This window comes from Typopeltis vanoorti, chromosome 17 (genome assembly GCF_054136105.1).
Source record: "Typopeltis vanoorti isolate ZY-2024b chromosome 17, IOZ_Tvanoo_1.0, whole genome shotgun sequence".
NCBI classification, from domain to species: Eukaryota; Metazoa; Arthropoda; class Arachnida; order Uropygi; family Thelyphonidae; genus Typopeltis; species Typopeltis vanoorti.
In genome coordinates, this window is record NC_143565.1 from 29087473 (window position 1) to 29104578 (window position 17106).

The 17106-nt window shown below is 34.4% G+C and overlaps 1 protein-coding gene across 1 annotated transcript in view; it reads right to left on the reverse strand.

Annotated features, from left to right (window-relative positions):
- LOC150097249 (uncharacterized) overlaps positions 1-17106 on the reverse strand; it is a 550351-nt gene that overhangs the window by 160482 nt on the left and 372763 nt on the right. The window contains exon 21 of the mRNA XM_090407628.1: positions 9939-10003. Coding sequence (XP_090263754.1) covers positions 9939-10003 — 65 coding nt within the window. The remainder of the gene's footprint in view (positions 1-9938; positions 10004-17106) is intronic.

Consider the following 17106-nt stretch of genomic DNA (forward strand, 5'->3'; position numbering starts at 1 on the left):
GTAGGATTTTTCCTCTCAGGAATTCAAGTTTTTGACTCTTACATCTCAAAAAATGACCATAGAACCTCACATTAACAATGATGCGAGGTTCTATGGTCATTCGAAGATGGGTATTGAAAACCTGTCTTCAAAAATTAGCAATAAAGAAGCTCTCCACCTACTTCCTTTGAGAAAAATAAAAAATATTTAAGAATTTATCATCATACTTATTCAACTGATCAAAATAAAGTAGGTATTATTTATTAAAATTTTATTACCATAAATGTGTTACTTCAATATATTACAACAGAATATTCTGTGTAATTAACTCAGGTGCAGCTGATGCACAATTTTTCTAGTTTAAATGAAAGTTTTCAGAATAGAAAACAAACTAAGAACTGAAAAAATGAAAACAGAAAAAAGTTACTTTTTTATTTTATTTTTTGCATGTAATGTTAACATAATACCATATAAGAATTAATAATGCCATTTAAGAGTGACAGGCAATGAATGCTTGGCAGAGAAGATTCAGGTTTTTGAAATATGATGCAATTCTATGATTTTTTTTTTGTTTGAAGTTATTTAAATTTCTCAAGAGAATTCCATTGCAGATTGAATGGCACCTGTAAGATTAATGTGCCCTGTTACTGATTATTTTTTTCCTAGACATTTAAAAATTATGAAGAGGTCACACAAAAATCAAATAACAATGAATGTAAATTAACAGCAAGAGGAGGGAGGGAAAAAAGAAAGGGAGAGGAGCAGTATTCCGCATCAATGAACTTCAGCCTGGACAATTTCTCTCTTACTTGGTAATAATTTCTCTCTTAATTGGACAACTGATTCAGAGAAGAAACTGTGCGATTCACAAAACAGGATCTCAAAAAGCAAATAAATGAATAGCCAAGTTATAATGAATGCTTATCATGTAAAGACTGATAACTGTAAAAGATATCTGAAATAAACTGAAAAATATTTTAAACAAACATGAACATCATGACTAAGTGTGCAAATACAAAATTATGATATGTCCATAATGACCACTGAATGACAGTACACAGGAATGATTCTAATTAGATGGTGTGGGTGTCAGCATAGCATGCAAAAGCAGGATGATTACTGCAACAATGAGCTGGAGGAGGGGGGGATTACAGGTTGCTAATTTGAGCCACACAGATCATACAAGATGCATGGATATGTATAAGTTCAGATGCAAATTTTTTATGCGTGACTTCCACCCACAAATTCAAAAGGTTTATTTTTGAATCAATCATATATTTTTGCCATGGGTGGGTTAAGGATATTTTTTCTATTGTTATTGATTTTATATATTTTTTTACTTATTTTTTTTATATTCTGAAAATCGTGTTCTAGAGACCAAACATGGAACTTTTTCAAGCCTCCAATGAGTGAGGCAGTGGTCTCACACCAGGTGATGAAATCTATTTCCCACCTAAAGACATTCACAAACGTCGATGTCCATGTGGGATTCAAACATGCAGCTGACAGTTGGAGAGTAGATATGCTAACTACTTGGCTAACCAGGCCATCTGTTTGTTAATGACAGATGCATTAAGAACAAGGAGGCCGGAAGTTACTTGCTTTGGTAAATATATTATGAAATTTATAGTACGCGATTCAGCTGATGAAATGATAGAACGCATGGTGTGCAGTGTTTGGAGGAAGACAGAAAGAATGGAAGGGATAAGATACTAATTGATAGCAGAACTAACTCCTACAAAAGATATGATTTAGAATGAGAGTAACAGTGGAGATCTAGGAGAAAGCAGGTTTTAATAGAGAGGTATGTATGGGATAAAACAGGTGCTAGCATGATGAAATGTGAGTGTTGCGACACACCATGAGTATCAGAAATGAGCGCTAATGAAGAATAAATAAATACACACACACACACACACACACACACACACACGTGCGTAATACAGCTGGAAGAAGAAGAAAGGAAAAAAAAAGAAATTTTTTTATGTTTGTTTTGTAATATCAATTTCATACATAAGTAATTGCAGAACATTATTGTATGTGGAAGGGGGGGGGGAGGGATACTCAATATCAATATCATATACTGAGCAGACCCTTTGAAAACATATATTAAGAATGTTGTGATGATGATGATGGTATATCTGACTGCATTCTGAAATTAGAAGAATAAACAAGGTGAAAAATGTCTTAGTAATCTCATTAAGGAAGAGATTCAGAAAAAAATTATATGGAGTGACAACTATTTCATGAATGCTATAAATAAAGGCTATAAGAGTATCAAGCATGAGAAAAAAAAGAAAAAACTGGATTCTGAGAAGCAGTTCTGAATAAGTAGAAGAAGAGTTGATATTTTGTAAAGACACATACTGTTTTGTCTTATAGAAAGGTCATGTTTTAGTAATTTGTTATACTACAATAATGCAATAAATGACTTTGATAAGGGAAATGAATACATCCTGATAATGCATATTGTTACATGTTATACATGACAAAAAATTATATTCTTGTTGTCAACATATTTTACATTGGCATTAGCAAATAAAAATTTGTTCATTAAGTATATGACACACCAATGGTCTGGCAAAAAAAAAGCAACATACAATACAGTTATAAAGATATTTAAATATTTTTACATGATTTTGTTTATAGTTTATAATTTAGTTAAATGATAAGTTTTTACTGTTAGTTTATTTAATTACAAATTGGAATACATATATAAATATTATTTTGATAAAATTGTTTGTCAAAACAATATTCTATTATAAGAAGAATATAGCACAGGTGTTTCGCTATTACTAGATGACTAGCAAGGCTGATAAGCAAAATGCACCCCATGGTTAGTCATCATGTTTATTTATTACAGCAGTTATTAATTTGGTCAGGGAATCCTGCATTTGTCATGGATTTATTTAGGAGTGTAATATTATCTGCATAAAGTAAAGTACTGAGATTAACATCTCCAATTTTAATATCAGGTTCAATTCTAACTGCTGACTTACAACTCTGTATCGCTTGATATAAAGTCCTATTTACACCATATAACTGGAGAGTTTTTAGCTGCTTTTTTCTTGGCACCATGTCATATGTCTTTTTCATGACCTACAAAACTTAAATACAGATCCTTGTTATATTCCCATTATTTCTCAACTATTTGTCTTGAAGTGAAAATCTGATCCTGACAACCTCTATTTGGACTGAATCCAGCTCGTTCTTCACCAAACTTTGTCCTAGTTGTTTCTCAAGAATACTTGCATAAATCTTACCAGGTACACTCGGTAGAGAAATCCCTCTGTAATTTTCATATTCAGATTTATTCCCTTTTTATAGATGGGTACTACTATGAGTGTTCTACTCCAATCATCTGGAATTCGACCCTCTGACCACGCATTTTGAATTATGCAGTGTAAAACGTTTACACCTCCATATTTTGGCATTTCTGGTCAAATATCATCTACTCCAGTTGTCTTTTCACATTTCAGGCTTTTGATGGCTTTTTCTACTTCAAGTATGGATGTATTCCTGACTGCATGCCTGTTGATGTGTTTTAACCACTGTGTTGTCAGTGCTTGTTTCATTTAGCAATTTTTCGAAGTAATTACTCTATACATCAAGGATATCTTCTTCTCCAGTTTCATGTCAACTTTATCATCACTAATTCCCTTTATAGCAGTCTTTCTTCCATTTCTGAGCTTTTACAACAGCTCCAGAATATTTTGCCACCTTGCTGATATTTGTTTAGCTAGTTTTACAGTGTTTAGCTTTCTTACATTTGCCTCTGTATTCTCTGAGTACAAGCTGACTTATTCACCAGGAACTTTTGATATGCTTACTTCTTTTCCTTCCTATCCTTCTCATCTGTCCTAGGACAGATCGAGTCCTAGGACATAAAGGTCCATAGGACATTAATTTGTCATAAAGGTCCCCCCCCTTAAATGGGGGGACCTTTATGACAAATTAATGCAGCCAGTAAGTTACTCCTTTCCTGAATCCCCTAAGGGCACAGTATTCATGACTATAATCCATGTGTGTTCAGGGAGAAGGTTTGCCTGCTTGTGAGAGGGAAAACCCCAGATAAACTGGGGAGGAAAACCCTGCTGTAAACGTCCAAGACCAGCTAACTTGGCTATGACTGAGAAAGATCCTTAAGCTCCTCACATTGACGACAGGAATCGAACCTAGGACACTTCCTTTCCCAGGCATATGGATGAGAAGCACATAGCCACTAGGCTAACCGCATGGACTCTTTTCCTTCACTGCCTCTTTAACTTCCTGATTCCACAATGGAGTTCTGATTTTTCTATACTTGCAGATTATCTCACAACATGTCTCTCTGGTTGAATCAATCAAAGTTTTCTTTAAGGTTTGAAATTGAATCTCCAAGGTTTGCTTCTTGTTTTCAAACTCTTTCAGTTTTTCTTGAATAATGTCTGTGTATTTGAGTCTACAGTTCACATTTGATAGCTGTTCAACTTTGATTCATTTCAAAACTTTATTGCACACCCTTCTTTTCAGTATGAAGTTTCATTTTATCTTAGACAACATTAAATCATGATCACTTCCTATTTCAAATCCTAAGTTTTCCCACCTAGAGAAATCTACTGACACAATAAAAAAGTTGGTCCTTGTTGGGGATCTAAATAGCAGAGTAGGAAGTGATTGTCAGACATACAAAAATGTTTTGCGAAAATTTGGAGAAAAGAGCAAAGCTAATAATAATGGCAAATACCTTTTGGATTTCTGCTCAGGACATGGACTGGTTACTACTAACACCATGTTCCAACATAAAAATGTGCACAAATTCACATGGAGAGAAGAGACAAGGAATAAGAAAAGTCTCATTGACTATGTTATTGTTGATAGTGATGTTTTCTCCCTGGTGCAGGACACCAGAGTGTACAGAGGATTTGAAATTGGAAGTGATCACTATTTAGTCTTGAGCAGGATAAAATTGAATTGCATATTGAAAAGAATGAGATGTAAGAAAGTTTTAAAGCGAATAAAAGTTGAGCAGCTCTGAGATGTGAACAATAGACTAAAATACACAAAGATTATTAAAGGAAAAATGAAAGAGTTTGAGAACAGGAACCAAACCTTGAAGATTCAGTGGCAAGCGTTGAAGAAAACCCTCATTGATTCAGCCAGAGAGGCATGTAATGAAGTTGTCTGCAAGGATAGAAAAATTAGAACTCCAGGGTGGACACAGGAAGTTAAAGAGGCAGTGAAAGAAAAGAAGAAAGCATATCAAAAGTTCCTGGCAAATAAGTCAGCTTGTGCTCTTAGAGAATACAGAGATAAATGTAAGAAAGCTAAACAGTGTGTAAAACTAGCTAATCAAAAGTCATGGGAGGATTTTGGCAAGAACATAGAAAATAAATATCAAGAAGGTTGCAAAATATTCTGGAGGTTGTTGAAGAATCTTAGGAATGGAGGAAAGAGTGCTGTAAAAGGAGTTAGAGATGATAAAGGTGACATGAAAATGGGAGAAAAAGATATCCTTGAAGTATGGGGTAAATTTGCTAAATGAAACAAGCAGTGATAGCACAGTGGCAAAAAACACTCAACAGGCATACAGTCAGGAATATATATCCATACTTGAAGTAGAAAAAGCCATCAAAGGCTTGAAATGTGGGAAGGCAGCAGGAGTAGATGATATTTGACCAGAAATGCTGAAGTATGGTGGTAAAAAAATCTTACAGTGGCTGCACTGCATAGTTCAGAATGCCTGGACAGAGGGACGAATTCTAGACGATTGGAGTAGAGCTCTCGTACCCATATATAAAAAGGGAAATAAAACAATGTGAGAATTACAGAGGTATATCCCTACTGAGTGTTTCTGTTAAGATATATGCAAGTATACTTGAGAAACGGTTGAGAAGGATTGTGGAAGGGAAGCTTGGTGAAGAACAAGCTGGATTCAGGCCAAATAGAGGCTGTCAGGATCAGATCTTCACTTTACGACAAATAGTGGAGAAATCATGGGAATATAACAAAGATCTGTATTTAAGTTTTGTCGATTTGGAAAAGGCATATGACAAGGTGCCAAGAGAGAAGCTATTCAATACGCTACAGTTATATGGTGTCAATGGGGTATTATATCAAGCAATATTTAGTCTTTATTTGAGTTGTAAGTCAGCAGTTAGAATTGAAGGAAGTACAAGAAGATGGTTTAATGTTAAATCTGGTGTGAGACAAGGATGTACATTACTCTGTCTGTTATTCATTATCTATATGGATCACATTATGAAGGAAAGTGGTATTAAAAATGATATCAGAATTGGAGATGTTAATGTCAGCTCTTTGCTTTATGCGGACGATGTTATACTTCTAAATAAATCAGCTACAAGTTTGCAAGATTCTTTGACAAAATTGAATAACTGTTGTAATAGATATGGTATGAAGGTCAGCAATAAAAAGACAAAAACAATGAAAATAGGCAGAATCGCTGAAAACGTCAACTGCATTGTGAACGGAGAACCTTTGGAACAAGTAAAACATTTCAGCTACTTAGCCACGATTTTTAGTGAAGATGGTAAATTAAATATGGAAATAGACAACAGAATCAGCAAAGCTGGTATGGTAGGAAGTCAATTGAATAAATTCATATGGAATAAGAGAGAAATTAGCCGGAACATTAAATTAGCTGTATACAAGACAGTGTTCAAACCAGTTTTAACTTATGGATCTGAGAGCTAGGTCAGAAGTAAAACACTTGACCAAAGACTAGAGACCGCAGATATGAGAGTCCTGAGAAAGATTAGAGGCGTGAACAGATGGCAATATCATATTAAAAACGAGAATATTAGGAAAAAACTTGACATTTTCAGCATCCAGGAATGTGTTAGCAGAGCTAATCTCAGGTGGTATGGTCACTTAAACAGAATGGAAGAGGAAAGATTAGCAAAACAAGTGTTCTCTGCCAAGTTGGCAGGAAAACAACCCAGAGGAAGACCAAGATATATTTGGATTGATACGGTAGAAAGTGCCTTAGACGATAGATATATAAGATCTGATAATGTTGGAGTCTTGACAAGTAACAGACTGATTTGGAAGAAAATTGTAGATAAGAAGTTAGTAATGATGTAAATTTTTGCATGTAGTACTATCATATCCTGTACACCACTTGAGGGTACATGGCAGGAATTTGATGATGATGATGATGTTTTCCCACCGAACTAGTGAGAAAACATCACTGTTAATGAGACTTTTCTTATTCCTTGCTTCTTCTCTCCATGTGAATTTGTGCATATTTTTATGTTGGAACATGGTGTTAGTAATAATGAGTCCATGTTCTGAGCACAACTCTAGCAGGTACTTACCATTATTATTAGCTTTGCTCCTCTCTCCGAATTTTCCCCAAACAAACAAGAAACAAGTACCTGATTACAGATCCAACTATTAAACCTCTAGGATTCAATCTACATGACACCTCTAGAGCCAGATAAACAGACTTAGGACCAGACAAGGCAGCTGTGCCCACTTATTACATCTGTGGGAAATTTCACAGTCATCCTTTTGATGTGTGTTGGTGGTGTGCAGAATATGCATCATATCACTGATGACTGTCCCACACAGTCCTTCCTTGAAGGCCTCAGGAATTTGCATTTAGTCACAGATAGTACTATTGATTGAATAACTGAACTCATCATCACCATAATCAAATTCCTGATATGTAAAATCAGGAATGTACAGAATAATTATGATAGCACTTCATGAAAAAGTTACATCATTACTAATTTCTGATCAATAATTTTCCTCCAAATCAATTTGTTATCTGTCAAGACTCCAACATTATTAGATCTTATATTTCTGTATTTTAAGGTGCTTGTTACTTTATCAATCCATTTACAACTTGGTCTTCCTCTGGGTCTTTTTCCTGCCAACCTGGCAAAGAACACTTATTTTGCCAATCTTTCCTCTTCCATTCTGTTTAAATGACCATACCACTTGAAATTAACTCTACTAACACATTACTGAATGCTAACAATGGCAAGTTCTTTCCTAATATCCTTATTTTTAATGTGATGCTGCTATTGATGCTATCCTGATGGCTCATTATCTTTATTTGTTTATAGAAATCTACACATACAGGGAAATATTTGCACAAACATTCACACTATCATCCAACTCAACAATATGATATCCTAAAACCCTAACTCACAGAGCCAGAGCTATCTGTCCCAATGACAATGCTCTTACCACTGAACTTACTACACTTTCTTAGTCAACAGCCATAATCCCCAAAGTATAGACAAAAAACTAAATTCTAAATGCTACAAAATATGAAGAAGGATGTTTCTTTGCCCTCCTTTGATGAGTCTTGGGACTTCCTGGAGGTGTTACATAATAATAATAATCATGATGCCACTAGGATATGAAATACACTAGCATGTAGCGATAAGGAGGTGGTTGTGCCACTGTATAAAGCACTGGTCAAACTACACTTGAACTATTGTGCTCAGATTTGATCACTTGGTTTTCAATGTGATGTAGAAACAATGGAGAGGAGGAGGATCCAGAGAAGAGTGACTAAGACAATATCAGGATTCTGGAATAATGGCTATGGAGAGAGGTTGAAGAAATGTGGATTGTAGAGTTTGGTGGATAGGAGGAAAAGATGTGACATGATAGAGATGTTTAATCCAGAGGAGATCATTAAAGGAGTAGAAGGCGAGAGGGGAAGAACCAGACGTCATCCGTTGAAATTGTGTAAGCGTGTGGTGAAGAGGAGTGTGAGGAGTAGATTTTTTACATGGAGAATTGTATATGGAATATGTTGTTAATGCAGGGAGTGTTAAGGATTTTAAGATTCAGCACGACAGATTTGTTTTCAGTTGAATGAACTTCCCACGATGAGTGTGCCGACTCTATGCAAGGTGTAATAATAATAATATTAGCACCATGGATTAGATGGTCCAAAATTCCTTCTGTAGTTAAAAAGTGGAGGTGCTATTCACTTGGCCAACCAGGTAATGCTCTCACCAAATGTCTGCTTCAAAGGCAAGTAAGGCACTTCTTTTACATAGTACTTGTGCTCGCATCTCTTGAAAAAGTATTCAGCAGAACACAGTGACAGCATACCAAAGCATAACATTATGCTTGCAGGATGCAAGATGATTAAAACACACAAATAAAGGATAAGTTTTTAATTAGAGAAAGAATAAAAAGTATCAAAATATGCTGAATCAACATCAGTCCTCTAACTCTGTCTTCCTTATTCTACTTCAGCATATCATCATCGAACACCCTCCAGACTAATTAGTTATGTAATTTACTATTAATTAACCTATATATTATGTTGGCCCAGCAGTATCAAGCAAAGTGGTGGGATAATTTTTCATCCAACAAAGACCATATCAGATTTTGTAAATGGATTGTGGAAAATTTGTAGTAGTACTTTGTGGAAGTAAGACACATCTGCTAGCTATTGAGTATTTCCCTTCATGCCCACTGATGTGTCTTACTTCTACAAAATACTACTACAAACAATGAAGAATAAAATAAAACATCACAGTATTGCAATGAATTGTAGTACACCCATTCTGACACCACAGTTGGTGTGGTGTCAGAATGGGTTGTGCGAACTGTTCAGTGAAGGTGCACAGCTTCAAGTAATATTCAGTGATAATGGAAGAATAAAAATAGCATGCACCTACTTATACACTCATAGGGATGCTACCATATGAGTGGAAGTAACAATCTGGTGGTAATGGCTGAAATTATGACCAATGTAGCTAAGCTGATTATCTATAAACATGCATTCTACAGCTGGTCTATCCACTTACAAAGTGGATAGACCAGCTGTAGGAATTTTTTTTCACGTAGGAATGTGGATGAATACCCACATTCCTAGGTGAAAAAAACATTCCATATGAGAGTGGCTAACCCATATGTTTCATAGCTAATAAATCAACAATCACCAATTTAATATTAAAATATTGAATATTACATTATAAACTTACTTGGAGAATCGAAATCATAAAAAAACACCAGAGATAAATGAAATGCTAATGTTGAAACTGGTATCCTAAGAAAAGAAATGCATTTGATAATTAATATTTTTTGCTACTTGAGGAGGGGAGAGGGAGAGGTTTCTATAAGAATCTGCACAACAAAGCATGCAAAAAAAAGAAGCTAAAAATTATCATACTTATAATATAAATTGCAGCATTAATTCTTCACCTTAGTATGAGAAGAATTCATCATTTAGAAAAGGGAAAAAAAGATTTATCCCTTTCCTTGTAGGATAACCCTGCCACTTCTATACTGAAACAAGCTAACCCACTTCCAGTGGAAAAGCTCAAGGAATGAGTGCATCATCATGACAGACTGAGCTACAGAAGTTCTGAAATTCTCTATTATATTTTATCAACAAAATAAAACGCATACATTCTAATAACATTCTAAAAACCTTGTTTTTGACAGTCATGAATTTACATTATATTCTTATACTTGGGTAAAAGATAAAAACATGAATAAAATTTTTTTCTAAGTATAATTTACTTTTCAACAGGTCACAGAAAATAGATGATGCATGCTTGCCAGGAAAGGTTTGAAAGTACTACATACACATTACACAAATGCATAATGAAAGCATGAAGACAGTAGCCCTTGCTTTATGATTACTCACTTTACAATCCCCACTTTTGCAACTGGTAAAAATTTTCCATGATGACTACTGCACAAAATGCCAGGCCACAGAAGTGAGTGATTGCAATAAATATCATTCAATGGCAGGAGAACAAATAAACGAAACCACAGTGTGCAACTAAAAATGAAACATTTTAACAATTTGAATGGTTTCTAATAAATGAATCAACATGGTTTATTTTACGTACAGAATCTACATGGTTTATTTTATATATAGAATCTACAGATTCTTCATTCAGGATGCAGCTAATATTTTCCATGTTCCTGCCTACTTTCATTGTCCTGGCTTTATTCTGATTTTCATGCCGCATTTTCCATAGCAGCTATTCAATTTGTTTAATGAGCCCCAGAATTATACCAGACTCATTTCAGAAAGCAATATCATCACCATAAAGTAAAGAAATGTGTATAATAATTCCAAATTCAATAACAGGTTTTATGCCATAATAAAATTAGTTTAATCCTTTATCTAAGTGTGAGCAAACAATGTTTGTGCCTGAAAGTATCTTCAGGACTGGGGTAAGGTGGTACAACACCAGGGCAACTCCTTGCAAAAGTGGAGCAAGCTACCAACACTCCTATCTCAGTTTTTCCTATAATGTAATGCAAAACACATCTCCTTGCGGATATGCCTAATGTTATGCATTAAGGGAAGAGCCACTACCCAGACTAGTTTCGACCTTTATTGAGGTCTCTTCAGTAGGAGCCAGGCCCAAGTGGAGATACCAGGCAGAAGCATTAGCAGGTCATCTCTACCTATAGGAGTTGCCAAATGGTGTGCCACCCTTTTTTAATAAATTACTCTGGATTTAGAGAAAGATGCTGAAAGTTTATTTTTCACTTGGTTAGAGTATAATAAAATTAGTTTAATCCTTTATCCAAGTGTGAGCAAACAATGTTTGTGCCTGAAAGTATCTTCAGGACTGGGGTAAGGTGGTACAACACCAGGACAACTTGTTGCAAAGGTGGAGCAAGATACCAACACTCCTATCTCAGTATTTCCTATAATGCAAAACACATCTCTTTGCGGATATGTCTAATGTTATGCATTAAGGGAAGGGCCACTACCCAGGTGTAATCGATTGCCCTAGTATCCCATAATGCAATAATGTAATGCATATATCCTTACTGACATGTATAATGATATGCATTATTGGAAGGACCATTACCCAGACCAGTTAACCTTTATTTAGATCTCATCACTGGGAGCCAGATCCAGAAGTGATACCAAGGTTGAAGTGAAAACATCATATTTCCATATACAAGTAGTCAAAAGGTGTCACTCCTTATTACTAAAATACTCCAGATTGGAGCTAGATGTTGAAAGATTTTTTTCAACTGGTTAAATTATAAATTAAAGATGTCAAGAAAGTATATTCTTTGTTTCATCCTTTATCCAAGTGTAAGCAAACAAAGTTTGCAAGTGAAGTTACATACAGTACATAACTTCACTTTATGTACAGTACGTAACGTGAAGTTATCTACAGTGACTTCGCGACTGGGATAATCGAATATGGAATATAGAGGCTAATGATTTCATATCAACTGCCCTAGTATCCCATAATGCAATGCGCATATCCTTATGGATATTGACTTTGTTGACTTCCACTACCCAATAAAGGTTAAAGCTAGTCTGGGTATTGGTCCTTCTCATAATTCTATGCATTATGGGATACTACTAGGACAATTGATGTAAAGTCATTAGACTCTATATCAATACACAAACTTTGTTTGCTTACACTTGGATAAAGGATGAAACCAAGAATATAATTTCTTGGCATCTTTAATTTATAATTTAACAAAGTGAAAAAACTTTTAAAATGGGGGGGGGGATTGTTGGTTTCTTTCCAAGCACTGTATATGATAAATATACAGTGGAGACAGCGTATAACTTTATTTTACACTTGATTTTATATAAAACCCTCTTCCTATACTTCCTAACTTTCTAACTCTGACTTCCAACTTAATACAGATTCTATGTCGTTCTGTAGAACATCACATTCACCTTATTTCTCACTACAGCAAACGCTACTTTAACAAATTACTAAAAATTTCCAAACAAAAAAGTTCACATTTGGCACCACGTGACCAATATAAGTATCCAATATAACAAAGTAGGTAATTTGTGAAAGTCAACTGTATAATTGTAACAATTTGAACAACTTTTCTCTTGGCACCTTCATATGAGATATTTCTACAAATCTTAAATACACATTATAAAGTAAAAATCTGATCCTAATAAATCCTATTTGGCCAGAACCTAGATTATTTTTCTATAAGTTTCTCTTCGCAATTATTCTTAGTGCCTTCTCATAAATTTTACCTAGAAGCTCAGTAATTAAATTCCTCTGTAATGCCTCTTCTAAATTATACAATACAGTCACTGTAAAATATTTTTACCATACCAAAGCATTTCTAGTTGAATATCATCAACCAACAGCTTTCCTACATTTCAAGAAAACAGCTGGCTGATGGTGGTTTTTTCCAAATCAAGTAGTGATATGTACTTCCGATTGCATTCCTCTTGAATATTTTCTACCAGTGTTCTGTCACTGTTTCATATAACAATTTTTTAAAGTATTTCCTGTATTGATATATTGCTATCTGTGCTAAAAATTATGACTAAAAACCAAAATATATAACCTATTCTATAGATTCTCCATTCAGGATGCAGCTGATAGCTTTCATTTTCCTGCAGACATACACTATCTTAATCTTGTTTTGATATACCTTTATCATCACTGATTCCTTTTCACAGTATTCTTTCCTTTTTCTAATCTTTTCAATATCTTCCAGAACATTTTGCCACCTTCCTGATATTTATCTTCTTACTAAAATCTATATTCTTAGAAAAGTCTTCCCATAGCTTCTGTTTAGTTACTTTTACTACATATCTTTGCTTTTTTACTTTTATTTATGTATTTATTTGTATTCTATCAAACCATACAAAGACTTACTTGGTACAAACTTTAGACATGCTTTCTTCTTTTCTAGACTTTCTCTTTAATTTCCTGAGTCCATGATGGAGGTTCTGATTTTTTATATCCTTTACTGCATGTCTCCCTAGATGAAACAGCACTTTCTGCATAATTTATTTTAATGGTATATTAACAACACCAAATGAATGAATTTATATAAAAAATGATGTTTATTAACTGGGTTATGTTTCACTGGATTTCAAACACCAGTATCTTCAGAGTACAAAACAGCACATAGAACAGTTTACATGCAACAATGAGTAAGTGAAACAATTCAAATTGTGACATACAAAAGATCTAAAGTTCTAATTTGGCACTCTCTAATGTGCAAAAAAGAAGAATTACAGTTATGTAGGAGTTGATCTTAAGATAGCAGTCTCTCAAATTTTCGAAAAATTAATGCAATCATACTTGTTCAAGTTAGGAGAATTCTTCATAGCCATAACTGACTCTAAAAATAATCTTTCTGACCTATAATGCCTTCTAAATAGCACATTGGGTTTTCTTCCATCTAATCCTGTGTAAAGAGGTGTCCAAAGAATGGTCTGCCAGTCCTGACTTGCAATAATAATGGTAGCAAATATATTTTTTATGTTCTTCAAGGTAGATGTTAACAGATCTTCTTGTCTGCCCAAAGCAGGCCAAGTCATAATCACAAGGAATTTCATACACTTCAGGATATGCTAGGGGGGATGGAGTTTATCTTTAGGAGAGAGAGGATCAGAGTTGCTAATTTAACACATGGTTTTAAATATGTAGTGCATAGACTATGATTTATTAGTACTTTGGCTAAATTTTCTGATGTATCTCTGACATGGGGAATAGGAATAGTGATATTTTGTTCTTGTGTGTGTGTGTGTGTGTGTGTGTTAGAGAAGGGAGAAGTAATGCGGTTATGTAGTATTTTATCTATTTTGTAGGAATTGTAGCCATTGGCCAAGAAGTAAGTTGGCTTTCTATAAAAGAATGATGATGCAAAGGAAAGACAACACAGGAAGATATCTACATCATCCAGCCCAACAGTACGATATTCTAAAAACACTTACATGCACAGAACCAGAATGATTTATTCTAATAATACAGCTCTTTCCACAGAACTTAAATATCTACACCATACTTTCTTGGCCAATGTCTACAAGTCTTACAGAATAGATAAAACACTACATAGCCTCATTACTTCTCCCTCCTCTACCACAAAAGAACAAAATACCACTATTCCTATTCCTTACATCAACGTTACATCAGTAAAGATAACAAGTACTAAAACATAGCCTACGTACCACATATTAAACTCTGATCTGCTCTCCTAAGGATAAACTCCATCTCCTAGCATATCCTGAAGTGCATGAAGTCCCTTGTGATTGTGACTTGGCCTGCTACGGGCAGACAAGAAGATCTGCTTTGGAGAACATAAAAAATATATTTGCTACCATTATTATGGCAAGTCATGACTGGTAGACCATGCTTTGGACACCACCTGTTCACACAAGATTAGACAGAAAAAAACATGTGCCATTTAGAAGTCATTACAGGTCAAAAATATTTTAGAGTTAGCCATGGCTATGAAGAATTTTCCTAACCTGAACAAATATGGTTGCATTAATTTGCCAAAATTTGGGAGAGTGTTATCTTAAGATCAACTCATACGTAGCTGCAATACTTCTTCTTTTGCAACATTAGAGGGTGCCAAATTAGGACTTTAGATGTTTTGTCTGCGACAATTTGAATTGTTTCACTTTCTCATTATCACGTGAAAACTGTAATATGCTATTTTGTTCTCTGAAGATACTGGTTTGAAATCCAGCAAAATAAGTTATGAATAATGCTCAACACCTAAGCATGTCTATTAGTATTTTCTTCAGATGCTAACAGTAAGTCTCCAAGGTTCGAGTGTTGTTTTCAAATGCTTTCATTTTTTCTTAAATAATATTTTTATATTTGAAAGCTACTGAACTTTATTTTTAACACTTTTCTACATATCTTTCTTTTAATATGAAATTCATTTTTATATTGGTCAAAGCTAAATAACCATTAGTTTGTATTTAATCTTCTATATGCTCTTGTATCCTTAACCAGTGTGAGATATCACTATTAACAATAATGTAATCGATATTATACTTTTCTCATTTCTTGCATTTCCTTCCCTATATGAATTTGTGCACATCTTTATTTTGGAACAAAGTGTTAGTGGGTGTTAACAATGGCTCGTACTGTGACCTGAACATAAATTCAGCAGGTACTTACCATTAATTGGTTTTGCACTTTTCTCCAATCTTTTTCAAAGCATTTCTATAAGTCTGGTATTCATTTTATACTCTGTAGTTCAGATCTCTAACAAGGATCAACTTCTCCTCCTTCTTCATGTCAGCTGTATTCTGTAACAACTCAAAAAATTCCTTTAATATTTTTTTGCTTAGGAGAGGCTCCTGTGGAACTATAGGCACAAATAAATCTCATTGTTTAAATCTTCATTTTGATGTTTGCCCACATCACTCTGCTTGAAAGTGGCTGCCATTCAAGAAGATTATCATCAAGTTTTATCTTTTATGTGCATGGTGTTTATCATGAATTCTGCTGATGCTGGGTTTAAGTTTGTCCTAGTGACTGACTTTTCATTGTTTACTCTGGTTAAAAACAGCAAGGACCTCGTTTAACAGGGTGCATATCAGCTGGTATGACATTTCATTAACTTGGATCATCATCGTCTTTATGTTTAAGCAACAGAGAATATAGTTTGGCCAGCTATATCCCAAATTGCCATCCATCCTCATTCATTCAGTGTCCAGGTAGTAAAATAGAAAAAGTGCTGATTTATTTCATTTTTGTACTAGAACAAATATATGTTAATTAAGCTCTTAAACATTTTCAACTTTTAATCAAAAATGAGACTTTTAACTAGAAACAAAACTGACATTATTGGCATTCATGAATTTGTAAGCAGAGTTACTCATGGTAACTTAAAGCAGAATGGAAGAAGAAATATTAGTAAAATGTTCAATGGCTGGAAGGGAAGAAGTGTTGATTTTTTATGGATACAATCCTGTTGCTTGCACCATTTGTAAATTATTCTTTTGAGTCCAAGTGGTTTAATTTTAACTTTAAAATAGTAGAAATGCCTACAACTAGGAATAATAATATTCCTAGTTGTAGGCATTTCCTACAACTAGGAATGTATGGTTTTAATAATACATTAAATTATAAATCAACCATCTATTCTCAAGTTACACACAAATTCATATCCCAGGATATCAAAACCATACATTCCTAGTTGTAGGAAATGCCAAATAGACCTCTAGTTATTAGATAGTAGATTTTTTTTATTGTCTAGTGACACATTTGGAGGCCTTAAGGGACTTGCTACCATAATTGGTCCCCAGAGCAAGGACTCTGGCTTCTCTCCCAACTCATATGCAATTCAAGTGATACTCTTCAAACATATGTTCATCACAATGTAGGGACTCAGACCCTAATCATTCAAAGACACGGTAGTAAAATGTCAAGG